The following is a 16,827-nucleotide window of genomic DNA, read 5'->3' on the forward strand; positions in this document are numbered from 1 at the left end:
GACAGTCCCTATTTTTTTTTTTTTTTTACTACAGATAATCATTTTACTTACTGATAACTTTTTAAACCTGCCAGGTTTCGCTCAGGGCAAAAAAAAGAGTAAAAGCTAGATGACGTCACTACTTACAACATTTGCGCACATGCGCAGTGTGACTATAGCCTGCTGTTAACATGGGAAGATATTTTACCGGATTTTAGCTTGGTAACGTGCTCAGCTACTCTCAAGATCTAAACACATGGAACAACTTTACAACCAGCCTTAATTTTCACGGTCAAAACGCTGATTTTTTTTACCCGCACAGCACACGTAGGTACGTTTCATTTTTGTACTTGGTGGAAGTAACATTGGCCTAGCCATGCAGCTAATATATCATGGAAACTTGTTAGCTTGGTGGCTCATAACAGTAGTACAGTACTGTAGATTTATATGTTAGCGGATTTGTCGGGAGGATAGATGCCTGAACTTGTTCTGGAGTTCTGGGTAGTGTTAGGCAGTCATGTTTCTCTCTTTTTTTAATAGCTTCCAGGTTCACCTTGATGCAACATAGTTTATATTTAGTGTGGCTCACTGGCATGAGTATCAGGTGCACAGTACTATGGTGATATAAATTTTGTAGCTAGGAAAAAGCAAACAAAAATAAAATGGCAAATAGTGAGTAAAATAAAATAATTGAACTGATGAGAAATATTAGTAGATAAGGAGAGGGAGACTGACTGACTGAATGAATGAATGAATGGCTCATTACTGCACTTGAAGGTGAAAACAAGGTGCTAACAGGATAATTGCCAACCAATATCCGTAAAATCAAGTGAAAGCAGCATCCCTAATTAATATAGTCACTGGGTGACAGTTAGTGGAGTTACCCCGTTAATAAGGATCATTGTATAACCCCAAAGTGTCTTAAATGAAGAAGGATCATCGTCTCTTCTTACGACTTTTAAAATGACAAAAGATGGCATAATAACCTAATAAATGCAGTAAAAACACACACTAAATATGACCCCTGTTTTAAAGTTTAAGCTTAGTATCTTAATTTTAGTTGATCTTCAATCTTCAAGTATGTATATATCTATCTACGTAGCACTTTTAATTCTTATTTTTATTTTCATGTCTATTTAAGCGTAATTTATGACAGTATGTTTGCACTGAAGCACCGCAGCAATTTCCTAATGTTGTAAACCTGCTCAACATTTGGCAATAAAACCCTTTTTGATTCTGATTTCTGATTCTGATCCAAACTCAAACTGGGCTTTTCTAAAGTAAGGATCACTGGCTCAGTTAATACTGCACGTGAAGTGTTTGCGTTTCCTTGATAGACCGGGTTTTTGCAGTAGTTTATCCTGGTTGAAGAGTTTAGCTCTCATTCGACCAGATAGACCTGTGTGTTGGCATTGGATTTGGATATATATTTGGATTTATATTTTGGGAACAGTTTTGGTTCTGCTTATTTTTCATATTTTTTTAAATTGTCATGCATTTAGAGAAGTTGGTGTATCATGATCATTCTTTTTTTGTTCTTTTGTTTGTTAGTTTTTTGCTTATTGTGACTTATTTATGTAAGATCTTTTTCAACATAGGGCGTAAAAGTCCTTGAGGGCTGTGACATTAGAGACCAGTTTCTGTTTGGGAGTTGTCTTGTATGTAGTGATAGGAAAAGCTGCATCTTGCAGATTAGATTCATTAATGTTCATTGGGCTAAGTTAACAAATGGCTGACTAAGCAATGTGAATTTTTACTACTCCAACAATTTTTTCTTTTTCAAAATTAATTTAGATGAAGATAGTAAATCCAACTTTACAAGGTGTTCAAATCTTAATGTTTGACAGAACTGATGAAATAAGTTGACGTCTTTGCAAATGTCACAATAAAAGTGATTTGATTTGACACTTGTGACATTAATAAGTCATATTTATATTAAATGCAGAATCACGTGATTATGATTGAAATCAACTCACTACTGCTGGAAAGCTGATTTTCTTTCATCACCGTTTAAATGTGTGTGTCAACTCTGTGGAATTCCACAGAGTTGACACACTGAAAGAGTTACACAATCTATGATTCTAATCAAGGTCACGCTGAGACTAGTACAGCACACATCCACACCGGAATGTGAGGCGTAGGGCAGATAGCTTTATTTAGTTTACTTTTTTGCTGTGTCTGTCCCTTTTTACAAAGCTGCTTCTAGCAGTGAGCGTAATAATAAAGTTGTTGACGTGTAGCAGTCTGGTGTCACACATGACTGTCAATGCGCAAACTGAGATCTTGGCAATAAACAGTGGACCTGAGTGCGTCAGTGCAGAAAAAAATAAGAAAACAAAAAGTATACACACACACACACACACACGTGCGCGTGGAAGTGACAGGACAGTTAACTGAAATTTCTCTTACTGCTGTTTATGTGGAGAAACAGAACCTTTGCTTTAAGACATGATGGCGTGAGATCAATTTTATGTTTAAAAACTTGTGCAAGGAGTGATGGGAGAGGGGAGTCACATGGTCATTAAGCTCAGGACAATGCATGAGTGAGAGTGAGGGTGGTCTCTGTTAAGGGACTTGCTGTGCTTTTATAAGTCCAGAAAGTGATCCCTATGTCAATAGCATGACTTTGATCGTGAATTGTTTATTAGCAATTGCTTGTTCATATTTCATGGTTATGATAACTACACAATAATGCCACTCTGCATAGTTGCAAAGGTATTTGAAACCTTATTTTCAGTTTCTCCAGTTGTGGCTTCTGGCTTTGACCACAGGAGAGCACATGAGGCCGGAGAGGCCGAAAATGAAGAAAGTGTTTTGTGGCCCAGAAATCAGCAACTTAAATCCTGATGGTTAGATCTAGACAATTAAAAGCTTCATTTAAAAAGTTCATTATGTATTTATTTATTTTTTGATTTCTTCATTCATTTTGTGCAGTTTCACAAAGGTGCAAAGAGGTGCAAAAACAAGTTAAAATAAAATATGTAGCAGTCTGTCTCCAGCTGTATGGCATGTCAACAGGAACGAGAAGGATCATGGACAGCTTGATGTGGAAATTTGATAATTTTTCCTCCCAAGGATACAATCATAAAAAAAAAACTTGCTGCTCTAAATGAACTTTTTAAACAGAAAACAGGTGGAAACGAAAGGCTTGAGGTAAAAATTAGATCGTTTTAATAGCTTCAGTAGAAATGTCAAATCACATTGTCCGAATAAATACATTAAAAAATATTTTTGAATTTATTTAGTTTATGCATTCCCTTTTACGTTTTGTTTTGTTTCTTAGCTTTCTGCCACATCTTTAAGACTGTTAATTTAAATACTGCTGCTGAGGAAACTTCCAGGGAACATGTCGTCTTATAATGCACATTAATCAGGTCACATGATCAGGTGAAAGAAGTGGCACTGGAAACTTTGGTGGTTGGAAAAGCTGCCGAATCTTCACCATCTGCTCCTTGTCACATGGTCCTGCTGTGTGTCATGTGCTTTCCGTGGCCCTTTGCTCCCTCTTTGTCAAACATCATGGTGTTATAAAAGTTATTTTGCAAGACTGAGGTTTCACATTTCATTCCTCAGTTTCCGTTACGAGCAGCACAGAGTGTGTAGTAGAAGTGAAACTTGGCTGACAGTGGTCAGCTCAGTGTTTCCTGTTAGACGATCCCATTAATGTAGTGTCCTTTGACTTGCTTTTAATGTTGCTTAGTCATTGTTATGACCTTCAACGTTCAGTATTTTTCAATTTGTTTTCTTAAAGAGGAACAGAAATTGCTGCACAGTCATGTCTCGTGTTAAATAGTTTGTTCTTCCTTTTGAAAAATGTGTTTTGTTATAAAATTTTTCTGCACTCATGTTTTAATTCTCAGATTATGCAACTGTTGTCTTTTTGCAGGGAGGCTGATATTCATCCCTTATCTTCCCAGGGATCCCTCAGCCTGCCCTGATGAAGCCCAAGCAAGACGGAGACCTCCTGGAAGGTACACGTTTAAGATGACTGAAACATGACCCTTAAAATACAGACCCACTCAACATGTTGTCCAATATTAAACATTTTGGACATTTGGCTGTGGCTGGAGGCATATTCTGAGTCACAGGGAGCTTAATATTCAGATTATAATCAGCAAAAAATCTGAGCGAGAATAAATCAGAAGAAGAATTGTAAATGACCCTGATTACTTCCTGGCTGACTACTTTATGCACACCTGTGGTGATATCTTGTCTTCCCAAAAAATAGCTTCCTCCCAGCTGAAATTATTCTCTGTGAAGAGATTTAAGAGCAGCACAACAAAACCTGAACAGACTGCAGATATTCATGTTCAGAAATCTGAACCAACAGGTGTCAAAAAACTGACAAGAAAGCAACTTAAGAAGTCAAATGCATTTTTCCGTGTAATCCCCACTCTGTATTATAATTACGCCAATTATGACCGGTAACATGAGCCAGTGAGTACACTGATAGCTGCTGTAACAGTGTTTTCCTTTACGACTTTAAATTATTTATCTTAAAAAGATAAACATGGTCCATCTTTTTAAAAGGCACACAGTGTGTTTACTGTGATAAACAGTAAAAACTCTGACGCTAATAAAACTTTGTCGCTAACTCAGATTCTTTGAAAAACTGTCCGTGCTTTTTTTTCCCATGTGTGAGAAAGGGCGGGTTTTGTAATGTATTGACTTCCTCGAGCACATAGTGCGTACGCCATATTTACTTCTCTCTCTGTGTGGGTCATTTTTAGAAAGGCGGGGTCACAGTGTCCTCGTAACAGCTCATGTCTAAAAAAAAAAAAATGATGATAAAGGCAACGTCATATAAAAGCTAATACTTAGGCAACTGTGGACTTTAGGACCTTAGTGAGTTGGAGATGGAGGGGGCAAGACATGAAAAGTCCAAACTCAGTGAGTAGCAGTTCTCTGCATTTACATGCACTTTGGACAAACTATTATAGATCTGTTGCTTTATTTTAATCTTGGAGTTGTTTTTTAGTTGAATTTCTTTTGTTTTCTGGTGTTTTCATGTAGTTCTTTTCTTTTTTGCTGGAGTTTCTGAGGTTAACATGCAAACAATGTGGAGCTAATTACAGGTTACTGCTCAGCGAGTAAAGGCTTGTAATTTAAAGTCTTAGACCAAAGTGCTTGTGTTGCATGTAGATTAGAAGCAATGAGTTTTTTTTGCCTTTTTCCAGAGGGTGTACTCGTGCTGTTAGAAAGCCCCTGGATCCCAGACAAGTGTTAGATTGTGTGTCTCAAACGTTTTTCCAAGTGCAGTTAGACTGACAGAGTCAATATTTGATTATTTCAAGTATTTTAAGCAAGCTGTAAAACCTGCCAAAAAACCCTTCCCTTAATTGTCAGAATTTAATGCTTTATGTGTGAATTAGTGAATTTAGCTGAGATTTTTTTCTATCATAGTGATTATGCCACATCCATAAATCAGAGTTTCACAATAACTATACAGAGTTTAAAACAGCGCGTACGTCCAGATATAATAATGCGTCGCACTGGCACAAACTGGGTTCTGGCTTAATTTTTCTCAATGCGTAAAATATAGGGAGGAGAACATTTAAATCAAGCAAGTGTTCAGAAAACAGCGCAACCTTTTCAAATTAACTGCAAAATTAACCACGCCTATGACCGCCATTTGGGGATTGTGCTCACACGCTATTTTGCCCTCTTTAGTAAATCTGGCCCTCACAGTTGTTTTTTTTAACTACATCTCCATTGCTGCAATGCGTTTGGTCAACAGAAAACACGGGAGGATGTTGACAATGAATGAAAAGACGTGTAACGCTACCTAACGGTACTCTGTGTGATGACTAATAAGAGTCCCTCTGTTTGTCCTGCTGTGCTTTCATCAGAGGACTCCCCTCAGGAGAATGGAGTCCACACAAACCAGTACAGCTCCATCTCCCCTCCTGCTTCACCTGTGGCCCAGGATGAACCCTTCTCCACATACTTTGAAGAGAGGGTGCCCATTCCAGACAGTGAAAACCAGGTACCACTACCATCACAAACAGTGTGTTTCATTTAGACACACAGGAAAAATATTTTATTTGTAAGTATATGTTTTGCATATTATTTGATTTAAAAGGAAAATTCTGTTTCTGTTCAGTTGTTCAGTTTCCGTAAGCTCTGGGCTTTCACTGGACCGGGGTTTTTGATGAGCATTGCTTATCTGGATCCGGGGAACATCGAATCAGACCTGCAGTCTGGAGCTGCAGCTGGCTTTAAGGTGAATGAAAAAATGTTAATCCACCCAGAAAAATAAACTGTGGGTGTAGTTTTGCAGGCAGCGGAGGTAGATTTAGGAAAATAACAACTATACTTCGAATGTTTCAGGCTTCAATCCTTTCACTTTATATTTCAGGAAGTAATTCCGTCTTCAGATACTTTCAGATACTTTTTCTTTTAAAAATATTACTGCCTTTTTTCTTCTTCTTTTTTAAGAAACCAGGGTCATATTTTGTCTCTAGCTCAGTACTTCACTTGTATAATAAGCTGCATGATTGCTTTGTTGTCTGCATCTATGATAACTCCCTTTTATTAATAAATAAATAAATATGCTGTGTTGCAGATAAAATGCTAATTTGAAATCTTAGTTTTAACTCTTTACCCCTTGAAAACTGATTAGAAGTAACTCTCGAGGCTTTTTTTAATCTGATCTGAAGGGTTTATGTCATATTTCAGGCCTGCTTATAAAACAAAATGACTGGGTTTGCATCAGACGTGAGGGAGGGTGATCTCTGCCCTTGCAGCTAAATCTTTGTTCATTATTTACTGAAGTGTTCAATCTCGTCATTAAGGGTAAAGGGGAGGTTGTCAAAGGTCATTTTTATGTTGGAAAGTCTTAATGCATCTCACTGTATTGAGCGAGCATGAACTCATACAAGAAATCTAGGGGTCTGTGCAGATGTGGCCACATGTGCTGATTTCGTGCTTCTTCTTCTTCAGCTCCTATGGGTTCTCCTTGTATCCACTATCATCGGGCTGCTGTTGCAGAGGCTGGCTGCTCGCCTCGGGGTGGTCACAGGGATGCACCTGGCTGAAGTCTGCAACCGCCAGTATTCCACCGTGAGCACCCCCCTCCACCCTTAAGACACACCTGAGTCACATCTTTCTTGTCTTTCATTATTTATAATACATTCTATTTAATTTCAGGTTCCTCGCATCATCCTCTGGCTGATGGTGGAACTGGCCATTATTGGCTCAGACATGCAGGAGGTCATTGGCTGTGCCATAGCTCTCAACCTCCTTTCTGTGGGCAGGTAACGGCTTTGACACTTGTATTGGAAAAGTTTATATGATTTTGCAGATTTACAGAAAAGGATTCTTTCTCGTTCAGGATCCCACTGTGGGGAGGAGTTCTCATCACCATCACAGACACATTCGTGTTCCTCTTTTTAGACAAATATGGTATGTGATTTGTTGATGCAGATATGCAACTGATGCAACCAGATTGGAACCCAAGTGATTACATATGTTTATATCTCTGCAGGACTGAGGAAACTTGAAGCTTTCTTTGGCTTTCTGATCACTATAATGGCTCTTAGTTTTGGTTATGAGGTACGTTTTGGTCACCTGAAGCATTTGTCACCCAGTGTGTGGCTGCATCACAGGGTTGATTCTGTGTTTTCTCCCTGTAGTATGTGCTGGTAAAACCGGACCAGGGGGAGTTGCTTAAGGGTATGTTTGTACCCTACTGTGCCGGCTGTGGGCCTGTGCAGCTGGAGCAGGCAGTGGGAATTGTAGGTGCTGTCATCATGCCCCACAACATCTACCTGCATTCAGCCTTGGTCAAGGTTAGAAACATCAATGTACTGTTGTGTGTAGACTAAGAGAAGTTAGATTTTCCTAAATGAATGTGAAAACTGTTTCATGAATAACCTTATGAGTGGGAAAAAAAACCATTTTAAAGTAAAGTTTTTAAGCTTATTGTTTTTTATCTCCCCTCCTTATTCAGTCTCGGGAAGTCGACCGCAAAAATAAAAAGGAAGTCAAGGAAGCCAACAAGTACTTCTTCATTGAGTCGGCTATCGCCCTCTTTGTCTCCTTCCTCATCAATGTGTTTGTCGTCGCAGTCTTTGCTCAGGCCTTCTACAGTAAATCCAACATGGACGTGGTGAGTGTCCATGGCGCCATACTGAGGACTGTTGAAAGCGTGTGTGGGTCATTTTGAGATACAGTAAATTATAAGTGAAACAGTGGTGATCAAGTTGTTGCTGACTGTGTTCCTGCAGAATGCAGTGTGCAATAAAACTGGCAGCCCTCACACAGATCTCTTCCCTCTTAACAACAACACACTCGAAGTGGACATTTACAAAGGGGTAAGTCCACAGTCTGTAAGTCTCTGCAGTTCTGATGAGCAGGTTGCATAATGTCTCATTTTGGAGCTACTGAAATAATACAGAATAACGTCAGAGGGTAGAAAGGGAAGGAGCATCTAGCAGTTTATGGCTTGATTATCTAATTTGTTTATTTAAAAAAAGCAAATGTTTTCCCCTTGTGTGACATTAAGACAGTGTAAGCACGTCATAGAGGTATTTTCACAAAATAGCTCCTTGGGTGTTTAGGTGTGTTTCTAGAGTTGAATCAAAGTGTTTTTACTCTTTACTTTCCTATTAATAATATCTAAAAAGGCTAATTTACACATTGTGTGAGTACCAATTTATTTTACCATTCATCACTTTGAAATGGCTGTTTGTCCTAGATTAGACTTTACCCAGATGAACAGGTGTGTTGACACTTAACTCTGTGTGATACATGCGTTCAGGGGATCGTCCTGGGCTGTTTCTTTGGACCAGCAGCTCTCTACATCTGGGCTATCGGTATTCTGGCAGCTGGACAGAGCTCCACCATGACGGGCACGTACTCTGGACAGTTTGTGATGGAGGTAGGAACACATGTTGGCACAGTGTATTTTATTTATATACCATTTTCCTCTGTTTAAAAAAGGAAACAGCTCTGCACTGATGTTTCTGCTTGCGTGTTTTTAAGGGTTTCCTGAACCTGCGGTGGTCTCGTTTTGCACGGGTGCTGCTGACCCGCTCCATCGCCATCACGCCTACACTGCTGGTCGCCATTTTCCAGGATGTTCACCATTTGACTGGGATGAATGACTTTCTGAATGTGCTGCAGAGCCTGCAGGTCAGCACTAGTATCTTACCCTCAGTGGAGTTTGTACTGAAACATTTTTGATGTTCTTTTTGTGTTCTTGTTAAAAATATTCACTCTTCTCATCCTTCAGCTTCCATTTGCTTTGATCCCAATTCTGACCTTCACAAGTCTGAAATCCATAATGAACGACTTTGCCAACGGATTGTAAGTGAAATAAATGTTTTAATAGTTTTTATTCTCTTCTTTATTAAGTACAAACTGTATGCATTTTACTCATAACTGACAGGATAATTATCTCAAGAACCAAGCTTTTCTTGGCCCTTCATGTAGTTGAAGTCTGTGTGCGATCAATGAATTTAACACAAATGAAAACATTAGCAGCACAGTCCAAAGCATCTCTTCCCGTAGCCTCGGAGTTTAGGGAAATAATGATGGACTGAGGCCAAGGAACAACAGATTTAGCGAAGTCCATTGTTTGACCCTGTTTGGTCTTTATCCAAATATAAAACCAAGCAACACAAAGTCCGGACCCCCAACTGTATTCTCTGGATGTTTTACTCAGGTCAGCATAAAAGGACTGGACTGACTCAGGTGTAGACGTGGTGTCATGTGACATACAGTCGACTCTGCTCAGAGTTGTCATTGTGACTGTTTACTTATCTAACGCACAGACAGGTCATTTATTAAATCAACCATATATTTATATTTAAGCTGTCTAAAATGGAGTTGCGCAAAATAGGAATTTATGCAGCAGTGTGACTAACTAACAGAAGTGAGTCTGTGTGTTTCTGGAAAAAATGTGTTTCTGGTAAATTTGCAGTGTTAGGAAGTATTTTGAGGACTCTGTTAGTTTTAGAAAGCACAGGATTTCCCAATTGTCTAATCCAAAGTCTGTTTCCTCTAGGGGGTGGAAGATTTCGGGAGGTATCCTCATCCTGGGCGTTTGTGCAATCAACATGTATTTTGTGATTGTTTATGTGACGGCGCTGAACAGCGTGGTGCTCTATGTTTTAGCTGCTCTCCTCTCTGTAGCCTATCTGGCCTTTGTGGTATACCTGGTGAGTTATGATTGCTGTTTCATGTCTAAATTGTTGTCTGCTGATGCCTGTAGTCTAATCTCATGTTGATAGGACTGCAGAGCATGTTTTCACACATCTTATTTTCTAATAACCAGAATTAGTCCTGGGTGGTATAACCAAAAGTCTGTCCATCCATCTATTTTCTGCCATTGATCTGGGTTCTGTCCATGGGAACCCAGATCGCCAGACCTCTCTCTCTCCAGCTCCTCTGAGTGAGACCGAGGTGTTTCAAAGCCAGCTGAGAGAAGTAATCTCTCCACTGTGTCTCGGGTCTGCCCCACATGCCCGAAAAGCATTACCCAGGAGGTATCCCCGTGAGATGTCCAAGCCCCCCTTCAATTGGCTTCTTTTGATGGGTGCCACAATCATTTCTTAAAAGATTTCTGCCTTTTTCATTTTATTTTACAGAATTATCTTAAATTTTATGCATTTCTTTTATTTTTAGTTTTTACTGGTGTTTTTTTTTTTTTTAGTAGGTTTACAGTGACATGCTTCTATTGGGATTATAGATCAGAAAACATTTGAATGTCATCAGAAAAATAAAGTAAAGAATGGTAAAAAAAAATCTATTTTAAAACACCGTGTGTGCCCACAGCACAGAAGCAACATGACAAGAAATGAAGCAAGTTGAGTCTAAACTTCATAAAACCCTAAATTCCAAAAGTTGAGATCCACAGTTGTTATACTGGCAAATACAATATTACACTAAATCTTTCTGGCTGTGTGTTGGTGGCTGGAAAAAGCAGGATAACCCACCCAGCAGTAATCAGAACATATTGGTAGCAAATGAATAATATTTTGTTATAAAATTTGAATGCTTCACTTTCTATACATTGAAAAGGTGCACACACACAAAGTCTGTAATGTCCTCTCGCTTCTTCCTCCTTGCAGGCTTGGCACTGTCTGGTTGCCCTGGGCGTCTCCTGCCTGGACTGTTGTAGCAGGGTAAGCAATCGACCCGCTGTGCTCATAGAGGAGCAGTCAGAGTACGACTCCTAAAGCTGAACGCGACTGTAACCAACAGCATGTCTCTTTACTCTGGGCGCCCCGTACACAGCTGTGACTCTTTAGGATCTTGAAAGCACATTTGACTTTTATTTTTTAAAGGGCTGGATATCTTGATTTTTTTTTAAGATATCTGTCTGGGAGCCTTTTTTTAGGCTCTCAGACATTCATATGACACCAGCACAGGATGTTATCTTCCAGCATTTGATACTTCAGCCAAGTAGAAATGTGATGATTTTTAAACTCTAATTTAACCTATGATTTGTCCTGCTCTTAATCACCCTAATCCTCCCAGTGCGAAGCCACACTGCACATTTTATGATTCCCACTCAGTCTACCTCAATATCCTTTATTTTATTTTTTATTTTTATTTTTTTAATCTCACAGTCAGCTCTCTTCAAGTGTGACTCATTAGCTTAAAAAACAAGTCTAATACTGCTAGATAATGTCTAAAAATAATACTATGACACATGAGAGTCAAATGTCCAACAGATATCCAGCCCTTTTTTTGTTTTCAGCATTCTTGTCTAGCATATCGAAGAATTTACAGTGGCATTTTTAAGTATCATGCACATCTTTCACTTGTTGCTTCTTGTGTTTGGAGTCCTAGCTTAGAGTGCACGTGTAGTTAATGCACAAGTCTGTAAAAATACATTTTAAATCAGAGCCAGAAAACAGAAAAACTGACTTGAATGGAGGAAAGTCTGAAAGTCACCTTATCATTTCCAAAATTGGTGTGTGTCTGGCCCCTGAAAGCTGCTTTAATAATGTTTTTAGTGCACAAATGATCGATGAAATTAATTCCTGAGTGCACATTAGTGACACAGGCAAGCGGGTGAAGCTTTGTGTGACTGCAGCATCATTCCCGAGCCTCTGTTAGCGCCTCTGTATTTTATGATGCCAGAGACTCAGGTTGAAGTGAGCCCGTCAGTGGAATCATACTTGTGTTTTTAGCAGTGTGCAGGAGCGTCCTTGGCTTTCAAGCCTTTGTCGCATGTGCAAAAATAATGATTTTGTGCATTCTTTTTATTTTTGTTTGTTTTCTGCGATACCAAGTTAACCTCAATACTATATTTGTTATTTTTTGTTGAACTTCAGGTATACAATAGTAAGATGTGTATAACTGATGGGGAAGGTGGATTTATGTGCATGTGCTCTAGTACAACACTGTAATCATTTAAAGTTGTTAGGACTGTGTTTGAGTAGCAGCCATGACAAAGGATGTTGTGTTTATGTATTAAAATCCATAACCACAAGTTTGTGTGTGCGGTACAGTGTGTAGAGCACACAAGTCATTTATGAACAAAGTTTAGAAATCTCACAGCTCATATTAAAATGCAGATTCACTCATGTGTATACATTATACAGTTTCCCAAGCTAATGACTCCACTCTGAGACCACCTAATGTTTTACTGTGAAGTTAAGTAGTCACATGATAGCGTGATTATCAAGTGGGGAATAAAATTGTTTGTTTTTGTTGCCTTATTTATTTTTCTGTCCTGGCTTTGTTAGTCAGACCAGTTTGCAGGACAGTTGTATACCCCGTTTTTATAGCAAAACAACAGACACATTTTTAATAAAGCAATAAAAGATTATTCAGGTGAGGAAAGGTGGATTTTATTTTTTTTTTTATAATTGTTTTTGTTTCGGCTGTCACCATTTGTCAGTTCAGTTTCAGCTGTGACTGATGTTAGCCTTCACACAGCCCTCACTCAGCTGCTCTTTGTCCCGGTAGCATGCTCAAGTATCAGCAAAGTGACGATGATTAGACTGTGAATGAGTTTTACCAGCCAACACTGATGAGCCTCTTCTTCCAGTTTTACAACGAAGAAGATTAAAATTGCTGTGACATTACACAATATAATAAACTGTATTATATTAAAGCTCCTGACTTGGCAATATCCAAGTAGCATGTACATACTGACCAATAAGATGAGAGTACGATGAGCTGTGTGGTGCACTGTAAACACAGTAAAGGCCTCGAGTTGTTTTTTTTTTTTTCAGACGTTTTTGTGGTGGTTCAACATTTCTGCTCTTGTATAAAGTTCTCAAAAGCTTTTCTAAGATTTCTAAAGCTGTTCTTAGACGTGATAGAAATATGTTTCAGGTGAACGTGAGTTCATGTCTTATATAAATAACTTCTCTGGCAATAAAACAAACATGACAGACGAACATTTGAACTGTTACAGAGAAAACTGTGTCTACTCTCAAATTATATCATGTGGTTCTCTGGTCATTTCTGTTTTCTTCCCTCTTTTGGAGGTTGAATGAAAAGCTGTTATTTTTCTGCTGCTGGATGAAGCCGCTGTGTCTCCGAAATAAATTCACATTATGGATATAAGGACATTTGTTTGCGTCTTCTGTGTGAAAGTCCTAACATGGACTCAGGATTACTGTGTTTTTAACTTTTAAGTAGCTGAGTAAATGATAATCTTAAAGCCCATCTTTGTTTTTTAAAAGATAACTCTCCTCACTGTAAAACCCCAAACAGTAGAGTAAAGGTGTTAAACTGATGTGTTTAGAATAGTTAGCTAAATTACAAAAATCTTCATTTCTCCTTACTGGTGCTGTTTGAGGGTGTAGCACCTCATAGTAGGCTATAGAAATGTTCTTTTTCAGGACTTTCCAGGATTAAATGAGGAAAGTCTGACCCAAGGTGAGCACATTTTAATGAATCTGCAGTCATAAAACAATCAATATCAAATCCTGAACTGATTGAACTCTATTAATCACCAATCACAGTGCATTGTTGATTGCAGTGATTTAGTTTAAAACTCTAACATTTCATCCTGTTTGTAAGTAAAGAACCAACACCTGGCAATCCATATTCTCTAGATTTATGGTCGAACTAAAGAAGAGTGAATAAGACGTATGTAGAGTAACATAAAAAGGATTTGGTAACACAGATGGTTTCCCGAGTCATCAGAAGAAGTGTGTGTGTGTGTGCGCGCTTAGTTTACTATATTTTTATTTAAGCCGATGCTGACTCTCCACTGATTTCTCTAAACATTTAACATTTTTAAGAGCTTACATTTTCTATGAAAACCAAAACAAGTTCTGGCAAAATCAAATAAAAATGCTTAAGAATTAAATCATGCTCAGCTGATTTATCTTCAGCGTGTGAATGTTCCTCTGAGTAATGAGAGCTCCATGTCCTCTTCTCTTCCAGATGCAGCTAGGAGTGTCGCGTCACACAGACATGTACTTACTGAACGATATGGACTCTAATGCATTGGTGGACAGATGAAGGACACTCAGAGCAGGTGCTTGACTGTGGTGTAGACACCGTTAGATGACCCGACTGAAGCGTGGGACCACTGAAACACCCCCTCAGTGCCTGAGGTGTTTTTAAAGTGTCCTTACAGAACGCCCACGGATGATCGTGACGTTTTCATTCACAAATATCTCCGGCAGCTTCGGCTCTTGCAGAAGAATAATGTTTAAGAAAGCAGTGTTTAATTAGAAGATGTGTTTAAACAGTTGCTGTGGCTGTAACTATATAAGGTTAGACGCTACGGCCATGAAGCAGACAAAATAAACTGACAGCGCGTGATGTTGAATTGCCCGAGTCGTAATTCAGAGAAATAGTGGTGCGCTCGGGGCTGCACGCTATTCCACATGAAGGTGCTCGTGGTTTTTGTTTTAATTACCCTTTTAACTTGTTCCTGTTTTGCCTCACATGATCTTAAAAAGAGATCTCATTGTATCTTTTAGATATCCTCACATAGTCACAACAAGAAGGCAGAAAACCAATCACACTCGAGCGCTGTAGGGTTAATTTATATGATGTTAAAGTCAAAAGCTGCTGCATTATGGGTTTTTTATTTGTTCAAGACAAAGAGATTCCTGTTACTCTACTTAACGCTGCAATAATGAGATTCAGTTAGATGTTAATATTAGACCAATAAATTGATAGAATATATTGAATATGTACATAACCCTTGTTGATCTTATTTGTGTCATTAGTCAACATTTTTCCCCATGTTTAAGTCTCTTTTAATATATTGCATATAAAAGAGGTGACAGTTTTATGTCACTCTCATTCTGCAGCTGCTTCTTCGTTGAGATGAATCCCTCCAAACTTTCTTTTTTAAATTAATTTATTTTTTTAAGTATTAAGTATTCAAGATCTCCTTACTGCAGTGGGATTTAATAAGTGTCCAAAAATAGTTTTTTTAAAAGATGCAGACTTTAAATATTAATGTGTCCAGTTTTGGCACATTTACATTCCCATTAAATGCATCTATGAATTTTCTGTCATAGCAGTGGTTCAATATGACTGATCAGTGCAGAGATCAGAGTCCAGTCAGCTCAGTGTTTCTCTTTTGTTAATTAATTTTTGTGTTATTCATTCTTCCCTTTTATTGTTCTTAGTTTTTCTTCAAAGTTAATCTTATGGTCAGTTTATTCCAGTATTTTATTTATGCTATTTGTTTTAAATGCTTTTTTTTTTAGCTTTGGCTTTTGAGAGTGTTAGAGCTGCCTTTTTTCTCTTTTTTTTTTTTGATTATGCCAAATGTGTGCAGAGGTGTGATGTTCACTGTGTTATCTACAGAGAAACAAAGCGATTGTTTAATTCTGAAATCTTACTGGGAGAGTAAAATTGGCAGCTGAGGGGAGCCGGTGGAAAATGGTGTAGCTCCAAGCCATCGACTCTGGTATTTCGTGTTGCTGAAAGCTGGTTTTCAAGTCCTGGTGGAGTTTGTTTCCAATATCAGAGAAGACAGTGCCTAACATCAGAGAGCTTATATGAGAAATTGTGATCAACTGTGAAACACAGATGCTTGTTCGTTTGCTCCACAACAGTGAAGATGTAGTATAGAGAAAGCACTGGACAAGACAACGGGGAACTGGAGAAAATAATAAAATGAAACTATAAGCAAATCTGAAATAGGACACTTGAGAAGCAGTTTAATGAACCGAACCTTTCCACTGACCAAATATGAACTGTAGGTTATATTTACTGTGCAGATGACCACAGTGCCTCATGTTTTTACCACTGTGCCTCATTTAGGGCATCCTGAGCACAAAAAGAACAAATCAGCACTTGATTGCAAAAGAAGCGTATAATTGAAAGAATGGAAATTACACTTTAAGCTGTTTGTTTGAGGGTTTATTTAATTTGGAGGACCATTAATGGGTTAAATACTAGAAACATGTGTGGTCTTTTATGCAAATATCACTGAACATATCTCCATGTTGAGTTGTATTTGTTAGAATAAGATGTACGTCTCTCTATGCCACCTTGGCAGTGGTACGAGGTTTTCTCTGATTGGTGCATCACTTTCACGTTGTAAACATGATTTGAATTCAGAAACACCTGCTGAAGACCATTTTTAGGTTTCATGTCTAGACAGAAAACTGATGCTGTATTATATTGTGATTTTTTTCTGGAACTCTAAAACTGTTAAGTGTGGCACAGTATTGGAACGTCTATCTAAAGGGCCACAGTTTAAATTACCTGCTGTCTGTATATTTTTTGTTTTTGTTTGTTAGTTTGAATGGTGCTCTTGGTAAATAAAAATAGACTTTATTTCAGTTTCTGTCTTTCCTTTGTTAAATTCATACTTGGACTGAATGTTGAACAACTTCTTACTCTTTATCCCTCATAACGTTTTCTCTGTATCGTTCTTCCTGGTGTTGGACTTTTTTTTAGCAT

At 38.3% G+C, this 16,827-nt stretch overlaps 1 protein-coding gene across 5 annotated transcripts; it reads left to right on the forward strand.

The window, feature by feature from the left end:
* Positions 1-140: 140 nt before the first annotated feature.
* On the forward strand, positions 141-16,706 carry LOC120731910 (natural resistance-associated macrophage protein 2-like). 5 transcript variants are annotated; one of them, XM_040029278.1, is made up of 17 exons: positions 141-310; positions 3,866-3,950; positions 5,829-5,965; positions 6,083-6,202; positions 6,922-7,041; positions 7,129-7,235; positions 7,313-7,383; positions 7,466-7,533; positions 7,614-7,769; positions 7,931-8,089; positions 8,208-8,294; positions 8,741-8,860; positions 8,965-9,114; positions 9,215-9,288; positions 9,989-10,142; positions 11,055-11,108; positions 14,338-16,706. In XM_040029278.1, the coding sequence occupies exons 2-17, from the start codon at positions 3,917-3,919 to the stop codon at positions 14,413-14,415; spliced, it is 1,689 nt and encodes a 562-aa protein (XP_039885212.1). In that variant the 5' UTR covers positions 141-310; positions 3,866-3,916; the 3' UTR covers positions 14,416-16,706. The 5 variants fall into 5 exon arrangements, with proteins under 5 accessions (XP_039885212.1, XP_039885215.1, XP_039885213.1 ...); XM_040029281.1 differs by having other exon boundaries at positions 3,897-3,950; XM_040029279.1 differs by having other exon boundaries at positions 141-306.
* The last annotated feature ends 121 nt before the right edge of the window (positions 16,707-16,827 follow it).

This window comes from Simochromis diagramma, unplaced genomic scaffold (assembly GCF_900408965.1).
Source record: "Simochromis diagramma unplaced genomic scaffold, fSimDia1.1 OVJJ01000483.1, whole genome shotgun sequence".
Taxonomy (NCBI): Eukaryota; Metazoa; Chordata; class Actinopteri; order Cichliformes; family Cichlidae; genus Simochromis; species Simochromis diagramma.

Excerpts from the sequence above, each read along its gene's own strand:
- LOC120731910 (XM_040029278.1), top strand. The coding sequence starts at position 3,917 with ATGAAGCCCAAGCAAGACGGAGACCTCCTGGAAG. Across the intron at positions 3,951-5,828 it reads AGACGGAGACCTCCTGGAAG|AGGACTCCCCTCAGGAGAAT; the intron begins GTACACGTTTAA and ends TGCTTTCATCAG. Across the intron at positions 7,534-7,613 it reads CTCTTAGTTTTGGTTATGAG|TATGTGCTGGTAAAACCGGA; the intron begins GTACGTTTTGGT and ends TTCTCCCTGTAG.